At 41.7% G+C, this 19,791-nt stretch overlaps 2 protein-coding genes across 4 annotated transcripts in view; both read right to left on the minus strand.

The window, feature by feature from the left end:
• CCDC175 (coiled-coil domain containing 175) overlaps positions 1-4,848 on the minus strand; it is a 79,669-nt gene extending 74,821 nt beyond the window's left edge. Inside the window, exons 1-3 of one of the 2 annotated variants that reach the window (XM_012181753.5) lie at positions 4,674-4,848; positions 2,686-2,771; positions 477-588 (exon numbers count right to left, since the gene is read on the minus strand). In XM_012181753.5, the coding sequence (XP_012037143.3) occupies positions 477-588; positions 2,686-2,771; positions 4,674-4,833 (358 nt within the window). In that variant the 5' untranslated portion in view covers positions 4,834-4,848. Of the gene's footprint in view, positions 1-476; positions 589-2,400 lie in introns of both variants that reach the window. The other variant, XM_060418110.1, reaches the window with a different exon arrangement.
• Positions 4,849-14,163: 9,315 nt separating this feature from the next.
• Positions 14,164-19,791, minus strand: part of RTN1 (reticulon 1) — a 246,237-nt gene continuing 240,609 nt past the window's right edge. For both annotated transcript variants that reach the window (XM_027971902.3, XM_004010692.6), the window contains one exon: positions 14,164-14,966. In XM_027971902.3, coding sequence (XP_027827703.2) covers positions 14,924-14,966 — 43 coding nt within the window. In that variant the 3' untranslated portion in view covers positions 14,164-14,923. The remainder of the gene's footprint in view (positions 14,967-19,791) is intronic.

A 19,791-nucleotide genomic window follows, 5' to 3' on the forward strand; every position in this document is an offset into this window, starting at 1 on the left:
TGATACAATGGATATAAACATCCGTTTGTAACAGCACTGTTATTTACTATTATAATTGTTATTATTTTGTAACTACATAATTTTCAATAGCTAAAAACATGGAAATAATGCAGGGTCTGTTGATGGATGAATGGATAAACAAACCACAGTATATACGTACAATGGAGTATTGTTCATCTGTAAAAGAAATTCTGGCATATGCTACAACATGAATTACCCTTAAAGATATGCCAAGTGAAATAAGCCAGTCACAAAAGGACAAATATTGTCTTTAGTCTATTTATAATAATTATATAAATTCAAGTCATATATGTTATTCCACTTAAAAGGGAAACATATTATGGATCTCACTGTATGTGTCTTGTATACTATTTCTGGCTATTTTCTGATATGGAATAACTATTCCACTCATCTTGTTACAAGTACTAGATTATTGCCTTATAAGATAAACTAAATTTCTAATAAAGTCAAAGTACCTTCCAGTTCTCTGCTAACACTAGTGGGAAGAGTTTCCAATACAAAATATAATCTGCTGAGTTCCATGCTTTCAATTTCCAGAAGATCTATTGTGGACTTTCTCATTTCTTCCTGAAAATGTAAATTACATATTTAAAAAGTTAAGATATTAAAATAATGAGATTGATTTCCTAAACAATGCCCACAAATGTTTTCAGACATCAAAATTTGCTTTTCAGTAAACATCTTTTGCTGTCATTTTTATTTGGAATAGAACGTGGGAAATAATTGTTTTCCAATCAGATTTTAAGGTATCTTTCTTCATTTATCTTTTAATTTCTTCTACTCAGAAATTATTTTTTGCTATATGTGTGTTCTTTTTTAGGAAAGACTCCTAAAAAAGAGTGACATTGAGAAAAATCTCCTTAATAAACTGGAACATGACTATAAAAGCATGCTTAGGTATAAAAAGAATGATAGTTTTCTTATATCTACCTAAAAATCCAAACAAATAGTCAGATGGGGATATATATGTGAGACTATTTTTAAAAAAGGAAAAACATTAAAAAAAAAACCTGATAATCTGATAGTGAAAAAAACAGATAAACTGTTTCAAATAAATGGTGGTAGCGGATATAGTTCTTTATGATCTGAAAAACTGCCATTATATTTTATAAATAATAAAAAGCAGGTTGTCTAACTGTGTATTTAGTATGATCGTTTTTCTGGTAAAAAATAAAATTCAATACAGGCATCATCTATATCCTGAAAGTAGGAAAGACATCCATCAAAGAGTTAATTATGACTATTTTAGGGTGGGATCATGATGTTTTATTACACTTTCTTCCTTTTGCTTGTCTATTTTTCCCTAACTTTTCCGGGGTAAACACACAATGCTTTTATAATAGTGAAAATGTTACCGCAAAAAATGAGAGGATTTATCTCTATTTAAGGGATTTCACAGCTCATATGGTACATGGCTGCTGCTGCTAAGTCGCTTCAGTCGTGTCCGACTCTGTGCTACCCCATAGACGGCAGCCCACCAGGCTCGCCCGTCCCTGGGATTCTCAAGGAAAGAACATTGGAGTGGGTTGCCATTTCCTTCTCCAATGCATGAAAGTGAAAAGTCAAGGTGAAGTCGCTCAGTCGTGTCTGACTCTTCGCAACCCCATAGACTGCAGCCTACCAAGCTCCTCCATCCATGGGATTTTCCAGGCAAGAGTAGTGGAATGGGGTGCCATTGCCTTTTCCATATGGTATATGGAAACATGATAAATACTTTAATAAGCTAAAATAAATACTTTGAACCTTTCAAATCCTGGAGAAAGACATAACTTTTTAGTAAAAGAACAAAATGAGGAAAAGATTTCCACAGGATCACAATGCAGTACCACACACACAAACTCTCAGTGTTTACATATATGTACATGTACATGTACATATGTATGTTTACATGTACTTAATTTACTGGGATTATAAAATCTAATTCTGTAGTATACATGTACAACTACATATAATTTCATAAAAATACAAAGTAACGAGATTAACTTTTTTCAGCAATCTGTAGACTCAACTCATTTATTTTACAGCCATATTTCTACATTTTTAGATATTTGATATGTAGGAGATTCTTACGGGATGTCGCCTTTCTGAAATATCATTCAGGGCCAGAGCCAATAGAGAGACATGGTTGTGATGCTTCGAAAGGAAAGTCTTTAAATATTACTTTGATGGGGCCCAGTTAGCGTAACTGAAAGAGAACCTGTTTGCTTTCATTGAAAAGCACTGTCTTTGTTAATGGAGTAAGTCCCGAATAATCCTTCACCAGTTTTGTGAGGAATTGCTTATAGAGACTTGGGATAATTGGCACTATGCATGCAGTTTATCCCAGAGGTTGTTTGCTGGTTTTAAGCAATGTTCCCATATTGATGGCACGTGACTCACTCTTAACTGAGCTCTGTTATCACCAGGGTCTCTTCTCTTGAGCAGTCTTGCCCTCCTACATAGCACAGGTCCTTAACTCAGTGCTCTGCCTGGGAAACCGGGTAGCAATCCACGGCTGATCCACACTGGTGCAAATGTTAGTAAACTGAGAGAAATTTTCATTCAGGGCAAATATTTTCCTTATTCATCTACTGAAGTACGTTGAACAGAGTTGGTGCTAAATTAAAGTTTGATGAAGAAATAAGTGGAAGACTGAAAAAGTAGCTCTTATAGGTAATACAATACCAATTTCTTAACAGCGATAGCAACGTCCTTAAGAAAGTTCTTAGCTTCTTCATTGCATTTAAAATAGTCACTTTGCAGTGATTGTTCTAAAAAAAATCAGAAAATTAAGATCTCTTACTTATCTATCCAAATCCTATTTAACCCTTAAAGGTCTAGCTCAAATGCTTAATCAGTTGAAAATTACATCTTCTAACTCTTTAATTTTTATAGTAAATAATATGAATCTCTTTGGTACTTATTATTTCTTATTTTACAGTGTACAAATTTAGGGATACACTTCATGTTTCTTGAGGCCAACCTCTTAAGTTTCCACCTTTGTATAATTCATGGTAGAAAGAAGGAATCTGTATAGTATAGGACAAAAAATTCGATAATTTAATAAATATTTTACAAAAGGGATAAATATAACATGCCCAAAATGCGGGCTTAAGAAAGTCTTCATATATATTTGTATGTATATATATGCTGCTGATGCTACGGAGTCGCTTCAGTCACTCTTTGTGACTCCATGGACTGTAGCCCGCCAGGCTCCTCCATCCATGGGGATTCTCCAGGCAAGAGTACTGGAGTGGGTTGTATATATATATATACACACACACATACATATATATCCTAAATGTAATATTTTACAAAAAAACACTTAATTCTTTAAAAATCCATCATGTCATTTGCACTTCTGTGCCAGTATTTTGATCATGGGGTGAGAGTAAATATTTGTGAAACTGGTAGGTGTGAGTTAGATAAGAGTTTTTAACCCCTTTCATTCATTGCCATATAAAAGATATCACCTTTCTCTCACATACTGTAAGATGAAAACACACGAGAAGAGAGGTTTGGAAAATGTTTGCAGAAGTAAGGAAGACCAGATACATGCAGAGAAGAAGGAAAAGAAAAAAAGGAAGAGGAGAGACAACAGAGGAAACTCCACTCACCTTGGTTCTGTCACCATTGCATTATACAGATTCTGTCTAAACAGATTCCAGGGCTGCATCCTCATGTGCAGCATGAGTTTGATAAGCTTAATTTTTCACGTTTGTCTAATCTAAATTGATTGTTATAACTCCATGATGCTTCCCATTTCACAAGTGAGAGACCTAAGACTTGAGGTTATGTGATGTGCTTTAGGTGACAGAGCCTATCACTGATTGAGTCTGGATTCAGACACAAGGGGTGTGAGTCCATGCCCTGAGTGGCCATCCTCACCTCCCAGAAGAAATGCTATTTTCTGCCCTCCGTTCCAGGGAACTTGGATTCTCTTAATGGACTAAGTTCTCAAACTGAGTGAAAATCAGTTCCTGAGGTTCCAAGCAAGTGTGTGATAGGGAGGGACAGGCATGCTTGGCTTGCTGTTGCTGTTCAGTTGCTAAGTCATGTCTGAATCTTTGTGATCCCATGGACTGCAGCACGCCAGACTTCCTGTCCTTCATTATCTCCTTTCAATTCTTCTATGGAATGAATGAGTACAAGCATGTTCCCACTTGTAAATGGACTGGATAGCTACATATTTTATAACACACTTAGGGCAAGAAAGCATAATGAAGCTTTCTCCTCTGACAAATTTTCTGACGGTCCAGAAATTGTTAGCAGAAAAAGTATTTGTGCCTAATGCACAGTTCCTTGCCTAAGGCAACAGGGGCTTCTTGAACACTCGCTTTCTGAGTTACCTGTTAAATTCTCCAGTTTGCCATGACTAAGTGTTGGAGAAAGTTAACTTGCCAAGAAAAAGCAAGAAAGAGACAAACTGAAATTAAATACACAGCCTAAATGCAGCTGGGCATTTAATTATAAGGAAATGGCAATAGCCTGGGAGTTCAGGATTTGTCTGGGATTTGTCACCAGCTACTAGTGTGAGCTGAGCCTTGGGTCCCACTCTGTCGCCCATCTCTCCCACAACGAGCTGGAGAAGGTTCCCTCTAGGGTTTCCGCTTCATGCTCTCTAAGCACCACTTCCGAGAAGATATCCCTCCGGGAGCCCACGGGCCGCTCACCCACAACAAGGAGCTGCTCAAGAGCGTCGGTCGCGACCGAGGAGCCCAGCGTGGAGGGGAAGGTGCATAATTCCAGGGAGGGGCCAGTGGAGACGGCGGCCACCGGCAGCGCCTTCTGGCTGCCTAACCCCAGCTCCCGGGACCAGGAGCTCAGAGCCATCTTACTGCTCTTACGCATTTTCGACCAGGCCAGAGGCAAGGACTGCCGGTTGCCACGGGCAACGAGGACGCTGAGGCAGTGCGCCAGCTCGTGGCTCACACCTAGGGTGGGTGCCTAGCCAATTTCTCTAACTTTATCCGCAATAATTAAGGGATCTTGTAGCTATGAGACCCTCTTTAGCCGTCATTTCCTCTTTGCATTTCCATTTCTTTGGTTCAGGCCTTGTAGCTGAACACTTGTGCGCTTCTCATGGACCGGGGGAAATCTGATCATGTTTGAGCGCGTTTCAGTGCTAGGTTCTAAAGGGAGGAGCTTTATGTTCAGCTGCCTTAATGTTCACAAGGGCTAGGTAAGGTGAGTTCTTTTATAATCTCCACTTAAACAGACAAAGAAACTGAGGCAGGGATGACTAAGTGAATTGCCCAGGGTCACAAGAGAATCATTTTGAGTTTAAAGTGGAGCCTGTGTAAATCTTTCCATTATGCTACAAAACCCGCCACTGTATTCTTCAAGACCTGTCCCTGGAGACCCTTCTACCTTGAGCATATTTTACCTTGAATCAGTGAATTTCTTCTGCTTTCTCATCAAACTGTGAGCAGGGATATTATTAATTTTTCTCTGTGTCTCTAAAATCCAGCCCTGCATCAGGCTCAGAGAGAGAGTAACTATTGGTTCCTCTTTCCTCTGGCTGGTTAGAGAGTAGCAAAGATGATTTAAGCCCCTCCTTCTTCACTTTTCTTTACAGACTGAAATTGAAATCATAGTGAAAACAACATGACAACAGCCATCTTGTTGAATGGAACTATCTTGAAGGCCTTGTCCTACTTTACTTACAGTATCCTATTTAACCCTCATAACCATCCTTTGGGGTGGGTGTTATTCCCCACTTTGCATATGAGGTCACAGAGTATATGTATGTCCTGAATCATTGTGCTATACTGCCTCGGAGAGGGCACAGCACATCAACAGCAGAGCTAGCTCCAGAATCCAGGCCTCCTTCCTCCATGGAGAGCCACATCCTGGCCTCCCTTCTGCAAGATTTGACATTCAGATCTATCCCTGCCCTTCTGTGTTTTTCTCTGTGTGTCGAGGTTGGTGGGGGGTTGGGGGGGGCGGTGTCTAGAAACCACATTCCTCAAACACACTTGTTGGCTGCTTGCAGACACTGCTGGGAGATTAGCTGGCAGAGAAGCCACTCTATTCATCCCCTGGAGTGGCAGTTTCAGGCCACCGCAATCGAGTGTGTCCCAGCAGCCTTGGTGGCTCCTGAGGTGGCAAGAGTGGGAATCAGTGCCTCCAGCAGTCTCCAGCTGCTTATCAGTCAGTGCAGGCATGTGGGCGTGGACCAGATTTGTGGCAGCTTTCTGGTCTCTGGGATCTCCTTTATGTTCCTTCCCTTTGGTTTCTATAGCCCTTGTGGCAAATTTCCTGTGGTAAATTCCTCTGCTGGAACTATCCTGACCGGACCACCCTAAGCCAACCTTTTTGCTGTCACCAGAATGTTCTCCCTACTCATCACTTCATTTGGATCACATTGTTCTCCATTGTCTATGAGTGAGGCCAATCCCTGAGGGGGCATTGCATACTTTTGTAATTACAAAAGACAGTCAAGTGTTTTATTTTTTTTTTTCTAAACTTTTTTAAAAAGAAAATACACGAGCTTAAAATAGTTGAGAGCATAAAGAAGCATTCTTATCCTTCAGTAGCCATAGATGGTGTTCACCGGGCCAGAAGTCAGGCCCTACTTCTCTCCTATTTTCCTCCAGTGACATAAACAGATACTTCTTTCTTCCAGTCAGTATTTTTCAGGCAGACTTTAACTCAGGAGCAGAAGAGCACATTAGAATACCCCAGTCTCATGCTGACATTTATTTTTTTAGTTATGTTAAGCAGGTTTGCTTCTGCTTCCCCTGTTGCTGACAGGGTCAGGAGGAGAATCCAACTGCTGCATGAGTTTGACCCCTAACTTGCACAGGAGTGTTGATGATCCTGTATTCAGGTATATTTGCAGTTCCTACAGTATTTGAGGTTTATATGGTATTTGATGATGACACGTTCTTGTTCCTGCCTCTGCATAAATCTGGTACCTCTAGGGAAAACCTCAACTTCTTGGTTGTGTTTCTAGACCCTGGGTTAAACCAGGTCAAGGTCCCAGTCTTGGTTAAACATCTCATGTATAGGAAGTGGTTGCATGTTTCAATGCTTTGCTCTGCTCAGAATTTAAGGATCTCTGATGGTTCAATACTGACTATGTTCAAATCCTCTTGAGGAGTAAAGATTCAAGAAAATAGAGTCTGTCTTCCTCACTCTGACCCTAATGATAACAAATACAGGGACTAATGTGGGTACATACAGTCCATGGGGTTCTTGTGGCAAGAATACTGGAGTGGTTTGCAGTCCCTCCTCCCATGGGCCATGTTTTGTCAGAACTCTTCACTATGACTTGTCCATTTTGGATGGCCCTGCACAGCATGGCTCATAGCTTCACTGAATTATGCAAGCCCTTTGCCACGATAAGGCTGTGATCCATGAAAGGGTATGTGCCCATATTAGGTCCATATAGTCAAAGTTATGGTTTTCCCAGTAGTCATGGACAGTTGTGAGAGTTGGGCCATAAAAAGGACTCAGTGCCAAAGAAGTGATGCTTGTGATCTGTGGTGCTGCAGAAGACTCTCGAGAGTCCCTTGGACATCGAGGAGATCAAACCAGTCCATCCTAAAGGAAATCAGTCCTGAATATTCATTGAAAGGACTGATGCTAAAGCTGAAACTCCAATACTTTGGCTACCTGATGTGAAGAATTAACTCAATGGAAAAAGCCTGATGCTGGCAAAGATTGAAGGCAGGAGAAAGGGACAACAGAGGATGAGATGATTGGATGGTATCACCAACTCGATGGACATGAGTTTGAGCAAGCTCCAGGAGATCGTGAAGGTCAGGGAAGCCTGGCATGCTGCAGTCCATGGGGTTGCAAAGAGCCGGACACAACTTAGCGACTGAATAACAACAATATAGGCACATGGCCCTGTCTGCCCATCATGGTTGATCAGTAGGATTTATCTTAATGTCCTGCCACCGTTTTGCATGTTGTGTTTCACCTTCAGGCTTATTGCGTTATGGTCACAGATGGCTACTGCAACTCCAGACGTCATGCCCTTGTACAAAGTGGGAAGGAGTGGAAAGGGTCCACCTGTGGAAGCCCCTCTCCTCTTCCATCAGGGAAGGAAATCTGGCCAGAGTCCTACATACTTCCTTTTATGTCTCAATGGCCAACACTAGATCACAAGGCTGCCCATCAAAGGGAGGTTAGGACAAGGGGTATCTGAATTTCCAGCTTCTGTGGAGGTGGCAGGAGAGAAGAGGCTTCAGAACAGCTGGACAGTTACCCAAGGAATGTTAGACACACATACATTCTCCAAACTAACCCCAACATTAGGTCCAAACAGCTGGCTGGGTGGGCCTTTCCTAGGGGTGGTAAAGGAATCAGTGAAGCTTTTAGCATTGAATAGAAAGTGGGGCTTGATCTTTGCTTATTGGTACCAGTAGGATTTCCCTCATTTAAGCCTTCATATTGGCTTTGTATTGGCTTTATGCCTAGTCTGCAAGACACTTGCATGTTAGGCAAAGATTCCATAACCCTTGGGCTTCGCATAGCTTCTAAAGTACCTGTCTTGTGATCAGGCTGCAATTCTCAGCTACAGCAATTCTATCACACGTCATTTGTGGTGAAATGGCAGGAAGACCATGTCCCCTAGGTAATGCCAGATGGTTAGAGAAGCGAACAGATGGGATTAGTGTCCCTGATGAAGTTATGCCAAACAAGGATAGCAGAGCATCTCCAAGGAAGGGCAGACCATGTCACTGTTTGTAACAACACTTTATAAGGGCCCTCCTTTTCAACTTTGTCTCTTGAATACTTGTTTTTATCCATCATCAGCAATTTCTTGGGGCTAAATAGATTTGAGTCAAATACTCATTGCGTCATTGGCTGGTGGTTTTAGATTGGTTTAGGTAGTTTACCTCTTAATCTCCATTCTTCATCTGTAAAATTGAATTTTACATCCTGGGATTATGAAGCTTAAGTAAATAACAATGTGCTTAGCACAGAGTACATGCTATTTCCCATCTCTTATTTCTACTAAATGCAAGATAAGAAACATTTCTTCTGAAATACAAATGTTAATGTCCTTTCACAACCCTTGCCTTCCTTAAACCTCTTGGTCATTCAACCTTTAGTGACAATTACTGCAATTAAATCAACAATTGCTGTCCCAGAGATGGGGAATTGACTTTATATCCATGTTATTTCTGCTTGATATGAGTGACTGCCTGGAGTGCTCAGTTAGGGAGGATTCTGAGGCTCTGCAGAGAAAGATGCCTGTCAGGTTACCAGAGAAAGGTGTGGCCGCACGTGTTGGCATCAGACTCATTGGTTTACATGTTTGGGATGTGCATGCTGTGTTCTGGGCATCGAGCTGGGCACTGAACTTATATAAAGAAACCCGTAGGTGGCACCAGGGAAGGCCTCTTTGGGGAAGGGAGACACGAGTGGTGAGAAGGAACCAGGCTTCTTTAATTAGTCTCTTAGTGGAAGAAAAAAGAGGTCAGAGAGAGACAAGGCAAAAGAGGGAAGAGAAATAAAAGGAGGAAGGGGAGAAAGGGGTAGGAATCCAGAGAAGTCAGCTGTCTACTTTCCTGAGATCTTCCTTTTTCTCTGTTTTCCCTAAATGTTCAGTTTCTCTGATGACTCCAGCCAGCATGTAATGAGCGTTTATACCAAACACTCTAATTAGTGCTTTGACTAAATTGGTAAAGAATTCACCTGCAATGCAGGAGACCCCAGTTCAATTTCTGGGTCGGGAAGAGCCGCTGGAGAAGGGATAGGCTACCCACTCCAGGATTCTTGAGCTTCCCTTGTGGCTCAGCTGGTAAACAATCTGCCTGCAATGCAGGAGACTTGGGTTCGATCCCCGGGTTGGGAAGATACCCTGGAGAAGGGAAGGGCTACCCACTCCAATATTCTGGCCTGGAGAATTCCATGGATGTATAGTCCATGGGGTCACCAAGAGTCAGACACGACTGAGCAACATTCACTTTTTCACTTTCATGCACAAGATATGGCCCCTGTTTTTAAGAAAATGGCCTTGAAGGTAGAGAAAGAAGAGTAGGTTTTGAAGCACACCTGCAAAGCAGTATGTAGTTTGAGAAAATGAACATTTTGTAACTGTTTCTGTGCCTTATTTAATCTTTATCATAACTCTTTGGGGTGATTATAATGATTACCCTATTTTTCAGGAAATCACACTAAGATGAAAGCTTCAGTGACCTTGGGGATAACCTTGGGTTAGGCACTTAAAGTTGAACAATAGCAAAGCCATCCTTCTGACTCCAGAGCTAGGGCACTATTTGCTGTGCTAGAGTTGTGCTGTGGCTCTGTAGCCAGGGCAGGGGGTTGGGGCTAGGGTAAGGGCTTCCCAGGTGGCTCACTGGTAAAGAACATGCTTGCCAAGCAGGATATGCAGGTTCGATCCCTAGATTGGGAAGATTCTGTGGCGAAGGAAATGGCAGCCCACTCCAGTATTCTTGCCCCAGTAATCCCATGGACAAAGGAGCCTGGCGGGCTACAGCCCATGGGGTCACAGAGAGTTTGACATGACTGAGTGACTTAGCAGGAGCAGCAGCAGCATATCATTATCAGTTATGGCACTCAGTGTTTTTCAAGTGAGCATCTGCAGAGTAGTCAGAAATGAAATTGGGCCAGAAACAACCAATGCCATATTTAGCAAGAATGTCTTATTTTTTAAATTACTATTATTAACTTAAGTCACTGATGTTTCAGGTGGTATCCTCTTTTAGAAAGGTAGCAGCAGAGGACTGTTCATGCTTATTTAGATTTTTATACACTTTTCTCATGTTGTCATATAGTGTCCTTGCATTTCTACTTGAAAAACTCCCTTCAGCATATTGGGGAGCAAACAGAGAGAACTAATTCCAGCAGAATTCTTTTAAAAGGTAACTGGTACACACAGGATACAAAATAATTCATCTCAATTTACTCACCAAAGAAAATGTGGCCCGCCAAATTAATTCTGTAATGTCGAATGTACTGAACTAAAGAAAAAACCATAGTGAGCAGCTTGAGATTGCTGCCAATATAAAGCACTAGATAAGAAAGCTGGAGTGTGAAGGCAAACTGACTCTTTGCCCAGATCTACAGAGCTTGTTTATTGCACCTTAACCACAACCACACTAGCTGATACCAAACTGCAGTGGGAGCTCCTGTATCCCCCAGCTACTTCCCATACTTAGAAAAGAAAAAAAAATAGTGAAAGTGTTAGTTGCTTGGTCGTGTCTGACTCTTTGCAACCCTGTGGTCTGTAGCCCACCAGGCTCCTCTGTCCATGGAATTTTCCAGGCAGGAATACTGGAGTGGGTAGCCATTCCCTTCTCCAGAAGAGAGTGCTAAAGTACGGGTGCCTGAAGTTGCCCTAGTCAGTGACAATGGGACAGCTGCTGGAACTCCATGGTAGTGAAGTAAGGCTCAGCACCCAGCTACACTCAGGGACACCCAGGTAAGGGAGGAGCTGTTCCACTACTTCTCAGTAGTAATGCCCTATAGTGAGAATCAACTGGGGAAACAGGTCTGGGCTCTGCCCAGAAGGAAAAGCCTTCACAGTGTTCTAAGGGCCACTATCATGCTCAGGGAGGCCTATGAGTTGAATTGTGTCCCCAACAAAACCTATGTTGAAGTACCAAACCCCAATATCTCAAAATGTTAGCTTATTTGCAAATAGGATCTTTACAGAGCAATGAAGTTAAAATGAGGTCACGAGGGGGCCCTAATCCATGTGACTGGGTATCCTAATAGAAAGGGGGGATTTGGGCACAGAGGGAAGGTGGTGTGAAGATACTCAGTGAGAAGGTGGCCTTGGGTCTGGGGCGATGCACCTGCAAGCCAGGAAATGCCGTGGACTGTTGGCAGCCACCAGCAGCTAGACGAGGCAAGGGAGAATCCTCTCCCAGAGCCATCAGAGAAGAGTGCGGCCCTGCCAGCACCACGGTTTTGGACCTGTAACCTTCAAAACTGTGACGCAGTACATTTCTGTCATTTTAAGCCACCCAGGCATTGGTACTTTGTTAGGGTAATACTAGGAAACTGATATAGGTGGGGAAAGAGCAGGAAAAATATGAGCTATCCTACTTCCTTTTTTCCTGAAATGATCTATAAAACACCACGGCTTCTTCACCTACTCACCCAATTCTTGCTTAACTTGTGTGTAGGCTCTAAGAATTTTCTATTGTTCACAGCTTTCAGGATAACCTCACTCACTCTGGGCCCCTGAGGGCTCTATTCTTGGTCTGCTTGTTACCTGGTCATTGGGTCCTCACATTATTTCCATCATCTCCAATATCATTTGGTACTGATATTTATAAAGCAGGATCATTGTGTCCTGTGTTGTCCATCTGTTAACTTCTACGTCCATACCTATCATTTTGTCAGCCTGGAGTTTCCTCAGGAAACTTTCTTCACCACTGCTAGCAAACAGAATTCCTCATTCGATCCTCTGAATAAGCAGCTGCTTATGAAAGGAATTCTGGGCTCTCAGGAGGGAGGAAAATACTGCAAAAGCAGATTCTGAAGGTTAATTTGACACAATAAAGCTGTTTAGAAGAAACTTTATCCCGGAGGTTGGACACTGAAACACACACACACACGCGCGCACACACACACACACGCACGCACGCACGCACACACACTCCTCTCTTATATCTAGAAACCATAAAAAAGCAGGCCTCAAACCAAGTTTATTATTTTCCTTCCCCAGATGAGCTCTTCTGGGCTTTCTAACCTGATAAGTGCTATTGCACTCTCCTGATCAGCTAGTCTTTAACAGAGCTGGGGCTAGGGTGATGCAGGCAAGCTGCCTAGGGTGCAGAATTTAAGGAGGCACTTACTTTCAGGGTTAGCCTTGGTCTTGAACTTCCACATGTAATCAGTCACCATCTCCAATCCCATCCCCCTCCATAGCATCTCTCTGAGTGGCTCCTCTGTGCACAGTGGGTGCTAGGCATGTTGGGCTGATACAGAGGATCAGAGACAGGTGAATATATCCTTTCTATTGTTATTGTCATTGCCTTAGTAGAAGCTTTGCCTTTCATCACCTGTCTGTCAGTTATATCACAATTATCTCCTATATTCTTCTAATCTCCAGTATCATGCACCCTCACTGTGTCTATCTGACTCTCTGAGATCTAAGAAACAGAACACAAACTCCTTAACATTCAAGTTTCTTTTTAGCATGGGTTCAGCCCACCCTTTCAGCCTTACCTGGCCCTACATGCCCACTCAAGCACCTTACAGCGTATTACTCACTGTTCTCTGCATGTGCCCCCATGTCTCAGCACCTTAGTCCATGTTCTTTCTTCGTTCTGTGATGAACCGTCTCCCTCTGGAAAAAGCCAGATCAGAACCCAGCCCCAAAGTCCACCTCTGAGAATCCTTCTCTGTTTGCTCTAGTTTTATATTGCAGCTGTTATTTCAGCTGCTTTTTTCTTAGTGATCATTTCCACATAACCTCCTCCCATCTCCCCCAGTCTTGGCTGATGGCAGTGTCCAGTTAATTGACTGTGTGGTTGTCACAATATTTTGCACAGAAGGGTAACTCCACGAGTGCTTATTGAACGCAAGTCCAAAACTGCTTAAGGGCAGCTTTTTGTAAGTAACGATCCTTTTTTCCCCCATTTTTATTTCTTCCACTACTACTACTTTCATCCCCTCTTCTACCCCCCAGCATCTTTGACATTGACTTTAACGGTGACATATCACAGGCGACTGGACTTCTGCAAAGAGTAGTAAATAACCCCAAAGACTCAGCTTGGTGAGGGCAGGACTCATTGTCTCTCTCATTCACCACCCTGTTCTGAGCGCTAGGCACTCAGTATCAAGTACAGTAGATGCTCAATAAATAATCACCAAAACAGTGAGTTCACAGCAATTATAACTGTTTTATCCCAGTATTGTGTTGCATGTTATTATAAGAAGTTTATGGGAGGATTTATATCACATTCAAGTTTTAAAAAAAAAACTATTTTAAATTATCTACATAAGTCCCACCAAGTACAATATGAAGAATGTTTTCCAGCTTTACCAGTCTCCAGTGAATTCTATCAATAACCCAAATGAGCCATATACTAGGCTGGAGTTGGACTATGTGGATTCTGGAAACAGGAGCAAAGTGAGTATTTGGTCTCAGCCTATCCGGCACATCCACAGATGCTATTTCTTAGAGCACTGAGTTTTCTGGTGCGATCACGAGAAGAGAGGGAGAAGTTTCTACATTTAGTAACATTTATTTATGCATTCAGTATCAAGTACATAAGTGCAAATATCCAGAATCCATAGTTAAGTCCATTAGGAACTACAGAGAAAGTAATACAAATTGTAATAAAGTTAACATGCTGGTACTTTTTAGTTACCATACATGTAAATCAGCCCATCAGTCTCACACAACAAAAGTACTGCGTGTTTGTTTTGGGTTTATTCATTTATTTAATTATTTTAAGTTATACAAAACTGATTACTCTAAGTACGGTCGACTTGTTTTTATTTTTATGTTGTGTGTGTGTGTTGGAAAAACACTTAAACATCGGTTTACAAGTCTATATATTGTTATTAAAGATTAATCCAACCAACAACCCAAGGACATAGAAGCGATTTCCACTATTGCATCAGTGCACTGGGCAGGAAAGGCCTAGCCACAGGGAACATGAGAAGCTACAGAAGCATTGCAGAGAGAAGAACACCGACGAAGGAAAGATAACTTGGGTTCTCACCATCATGCGCTTTTTTTTAGCAACACAAAATTAAAAACCACATCTAGATACACTTTTCGCTATACTTTAGTGCTTGACACAAGTGACTCAAATATCCTAAGGGTACAGAAACAGCCTAAAAACAGCTGTTTTAAAGTTTGTCTCTAAGATTATGGTACTGGGGGGGGAGAAACAATCAATTTGCAGTAACATGTAAGACAGAGCTGTTACCACTTCAGACATTCCTCTTGGTGTTCAGTCCCCGGTGGGGTATCCACTTACTCAGTGTGCCTTTTAGCGCCTGGGATTTTAGCCTGAATCCTAAAAAGACAATATCAGATGGTGGTAAATCACAAGTATTATTAATGAAATAATCTTATGATATCACTATGTGTTGTTGCTTTAATTAGCTAAGTGACCAAATAGCTTAATATTAAAAAAAGCATAATTTTTATGTATGAGTGTCTATAAATGCATTTCTATGCAATAAGGAAGTATAATTAGATAATGAATGACCCCAGGAAGCCATATTTCTTAAATTATAACTTTTTAGGTAGACAAAGATGTTGATTTATTTCAGAATTATAGAAGCTGTGATATACGTAGGTGATCATTTATCACTCAGTCTGGGACACTTCTGAAAGAGAAAGACAGTGCTGTGATTAACTATACCAGGACAACATGCATGAACAGAGATGGTTCCAGGTGAAGAAACATATGGTCACCCTCAGCATAAACTGCTAGAACTGGAATGAAGAAAACTGAGTCCTAGTTTCAGCTCTCTACTAATTAGCTGTGTGCCATCTGGCAGCTAATGAGCCTTCCTGGTCCTAGAGCATTTACCGGGTGTAAATTAGATATTTTTAATGCCCCTAAAATTCTGTGAATCTCGCAGAATGGCAGTATTATTTTAGGTAGGTTTATACTGGAATCATTTTGTGTCATTAAATCAAAGCTTAATGAACTCCCCATGCAGAGTTTGACTGAGACCTTCCTGTGTGCCAGGCACCCTTCCAGATGCTGGAATTCAGTGAACAGAAGGGAGAAGGCCCTGCTCTCATGGAGCTTTCATTCTCCTAGGGGTTGAGGACCCAGAAATAAACAAGTAGACAAACAAGAGAAGTACATATTGTGACAAATGCTATTTAAAAAAACCAAACAAGATGGAATGATAGGCAATGAGGGGGCAGTGGTGATAGCTGAGAGATGTTGTTCAGTCACTCAGTCATGTCTGACTCTTTGCAACCCCATGGACTGCAGGACACCAGGCTTCCCTCTGTTTCACCATCTCCCAGAGTTTGCTTAAACTCATGACCATTGAGTTGGTGATGCCATCCAACCATCTCATCCTCTGTTGCCCCCTTCTCCGGCTGCCTTCAATCTTTCCCAGCATTGGGGTCTCTTCCAATGAGTCGGTTCTTCACGTCAGATGGCCAGACTATTGGAGCTTCAGCTTCAGCATCAGCCCTTCCAATGAATATTCAGGGTTGATTTCCATTAGGTGGGAGACGCTTACTTCAAGTCCCCTGATGTGAGAAACAGATGTCTGCAGGATAAGAAGGGGCCACTGGGTTGAAGTGTTGCAGGAAGAGGAAGCAGTACAGAGTACAGAGGCCAAAAAGTGAGGACAGGCTTAGGAGGCAAGGATGAGACCAGTGTGCTTGGGGGGTGAGGCGGGAAGGTCTGAGAGGCAGGAGGTAAGCAGATGGTGTTGAAACTTGCAGGTGGTAAAAGGCATTTAGATTCTATTCTGTGGCTGGGAAGCCACTGATGAATTGTAGGCAAAGGAATGATGTGATCAAAGAAGATCATGATGGTGGTTATGTGAAAAAAGTGGGGAAACAGAGCAATAATGGATGGAGGACAACTGTAGCAATCTAGGGGCTGAATGGCAATGGCCTGGGTTATATGGAATGAAGCCTTGCCAGTGGAGTAAAGTGCACACTCTGGGTATCCAGTGAGGGGATGGGGCAGACAGGACCCACCTGCCAAGCTGATGGGTTGAATGTGTGGGCAGGGGAAAGACTGACAGTAATTAAGGAAGATGCTTTGGTTTGGGGCCTGAGCAACCAGGTGAATAATAATGCCATTCACAAAGATGGTATGACAACTGAAGTAAAAATAAATTCTAGGCTGAAACTGCAAGATCTGTTTGGCCATGCTGAGTCCGAAATGCCTATGGGACATTCGAGAGATAACTTCAGGGAAGCAGATGAATGTGAAGTTAACTGGGCCTTAGGAAGCATAACTATGAACAAAGCTAGTGGAGGTGATGGAATTCTAGTTGAGTTATTTCAAATCCTAAAAGATGATGCAGTTAAAATGCTGCCCTCAATCAGCCAGCAAATTTGGAAAACTCAGCAGTGGCCACACGACTGGAAAAGGTCAGTTTTCATTTCAATCCCAAAGGCAATGCCAAAGAATGTTCAAACTACTGTACAATTACACTTATCTCACACATTAGCAAAGTAATGCTCAAAATTCTCCAAGTAAGGCTTTAACGGTACGTGAATCAAGAACTTCCAAATGTTCAAGCTGGATTTAGAAAGTGCAGAGGAACCAGAGATCAAATTGCCAACATTCTCTGGATCATTGAAAAAGCAAGAGAGTTCCAGAAAAACATCTCCATCTGCTTTATTGACTATACCAAAGCCTTTGACTATGTGGATCACAACAAACTGTGGAAAATTCTTCATGAGATGGGAATACCAGACCACCGACCTGCCTCCTGAGAAATCTGTATGCAGGTCAAGAAGCAACAATTAGAACTGGACATGGAACAATGGACTGGTTCCAAATTGGGAAAGGTGTACGTCAAGGCTGTATATTGTCACCCTGTTTATTTAACTTATATGCAGAGTATATCATGCAAAATGCCAGGCTGGATGAAGCACAAACTGGAATCAAGATTGTCAGGAGAAATATCAATAACCTCACCACCTTATGACAGAATGAAAAGAGGAACTAAGGAGCATCTTGATAAATGTGAAAGAGGAGAGTGAAAAAGCTGGCTTAAAGCTCAACATTCAGAAAACTAAGATTATGGCATCTGGTCCCATCACTTCATGGCAAATAGATGGGGAAACAATAGAAAGAGTGACAGACTTTATTTTTGGGGGCTCCAAAATCACTGTAGATGGTGACTGCAGCCATGGAATTAAAAGACGCTTGCTCCTTGGAAGAAAAGCTATGACAAACCTAGACAGCATATTAAAAAGCAGAGATATTATTTTGCCAACAAAGGTCCATCTACTCAAAGCTATGGTTTTTCCAGTAGTCATGTATGGATGTGAGAGTTGGGACCATAAAGGCTGAGCACTGAGGAATTGATACTTTTGAACTGTGGTGTTGAAGACTCTTGAGAGTTCCTTGGATTTCAAGGAGATCCAACCAGTCCATCCTAAAGGAAATCAGTCCTTAATATTTATTGGAAGGACTGATGCTGAAGCTGAAACTCCAATACTTTGGCCACCTGATACGAAGAGCTGACTCATTTGAAAAGACCCTGATGCTGGGAAAGATTGAGGGCAGGAGGAGAAGGGGATGATAGAGGATGAGATGGTTGCATGGCATCACTGACTCGATGGACATGGGTTTGGGTAGATTCTGGTAGTTGGTGATGGACAGGGAGGCCTGGCATGCTGCGGTTCATGGGGTTGCAAATAGTCGGACACAACTGAGCAACTGAACTGACTGAGACTTGCATCGATTTTTTAAAAAAATGTCTCAAGCACATAACTGACTCATATTTGGCTGTGACAAATTAACCTATGAAAACCTCCAAGTATTTTTTATACATACTACTGTTGTATCCTATCTCATCTCTAACTCCTCCTCCTCCTCATATTCTATATTTGTAAAGTGGAATTTTTAAAAGCCTAAGCTTGTGGAGACACACATTTTGGAGTCCTTGACATAGAGATTATCTTTGAGGCCACTAGGGATGAAGGGTGAACCAGAGAAGGAAGAGCCAAGAGAAGACACTGCGAGAAAGCAGCTGAGACTCAAGCAGTGCCAAGAGTCAAGGAGAGTGCTCAACAAAGATGGCAGTAATCATAAAGAGTGTCTGAGAGGTTGAGAAGGTTGAGAAGGTTGAGGATGGAGTGATGACTGTAGGATTTAGCAATATGAAGGTCACTAGGACCCTGACTAAGAGCAACTTAAGTGCTCAGGGTGCAGGCCTGACTGCAGTGAGGTGGGGAGAGAAGCAATAGAGACAGCAAGGACAGAAAGACTGGAGAGATTATGATTGTGGAAATGAGCCAGAAGAGGCAGAAACTGATAACGCAGCAGAGAATGTGAAACATTTCAATAGAGACACCTTAGGTCTGGTCTTCTCCAAAGTATAACATATATGTATTTGTTTTGAAATGTTTTTAGAATATCACAGTAGACTAAGTGTTAACTAATTCTACTTTTCTCCCATTGCAGAAGTCCTTTAAACCATATCTGTGACAGTGGTCAACTAACTTTTTTTATGTGAATACTTGAATGGGTGTCAGTGAGCTTACTGTTTCACAGGGCAAATGGCTTCATTGTTGAACAACTCTAATTGGTACTGTTTCCTCTCATGTTTCATTCAAATCTCAGAACTTCTGGCCTTTCCATTCATAGCTCTTTAGAGAAAAAGAGAATGATTACTTCCCTCGCAATGTTAGACCTCCAGTGTGTTCTTTTAAAGTCATCTCTTTTCCAGAATAATCATCTCCAGTAAAGTTTGGTTGTCACTCACATTACTGTCATATTTCCAATACTTCAATACCCAGCCATCTTTCGGACATGACTTCAGTGTATAATTGCAGCTCTTAAAGCGTTCAACTCTGAAATTTAACACATCTATGGAACGACAATATGGGATATGAAACAACTATAGTCTCTTTTGATTTTGACATATACTTCTATTAATAACATCTAAACTTGCATAGACTTAAAAAAACATGCCTAAGTACATTACTGATTCACATTTTCCTATGATCAATTAATCTATTTATCACTCACCCCCCCAGGGATTTTTTTACACACACTACTGAGCTGTGAAAAGACGAGAGGTGAAAAGCAAAGGAGAAAAGGAAAGATATAAGCATCTGAATGCAGAGTTCCAAAGAATAGCAAGAAGAGATAAGAAAGCCTTCTTCAGCGATCAATG

Source organism: Ovis aries, chromosome 7 (assembly GCF_016772045.2).
Source record: "Ovis aries strain OAR_USU_Benz2616 breed Rambouillet chromosome 7, ARS-UI_Ramb_v3.0, whole genome shotgun sequence".
Classification (NCBI taxonomy): Eukaryota; Metazoa; Chordata; class Mammalia; order Artiodactyla; family Bovidae; genus Ovis; species Ovis aries.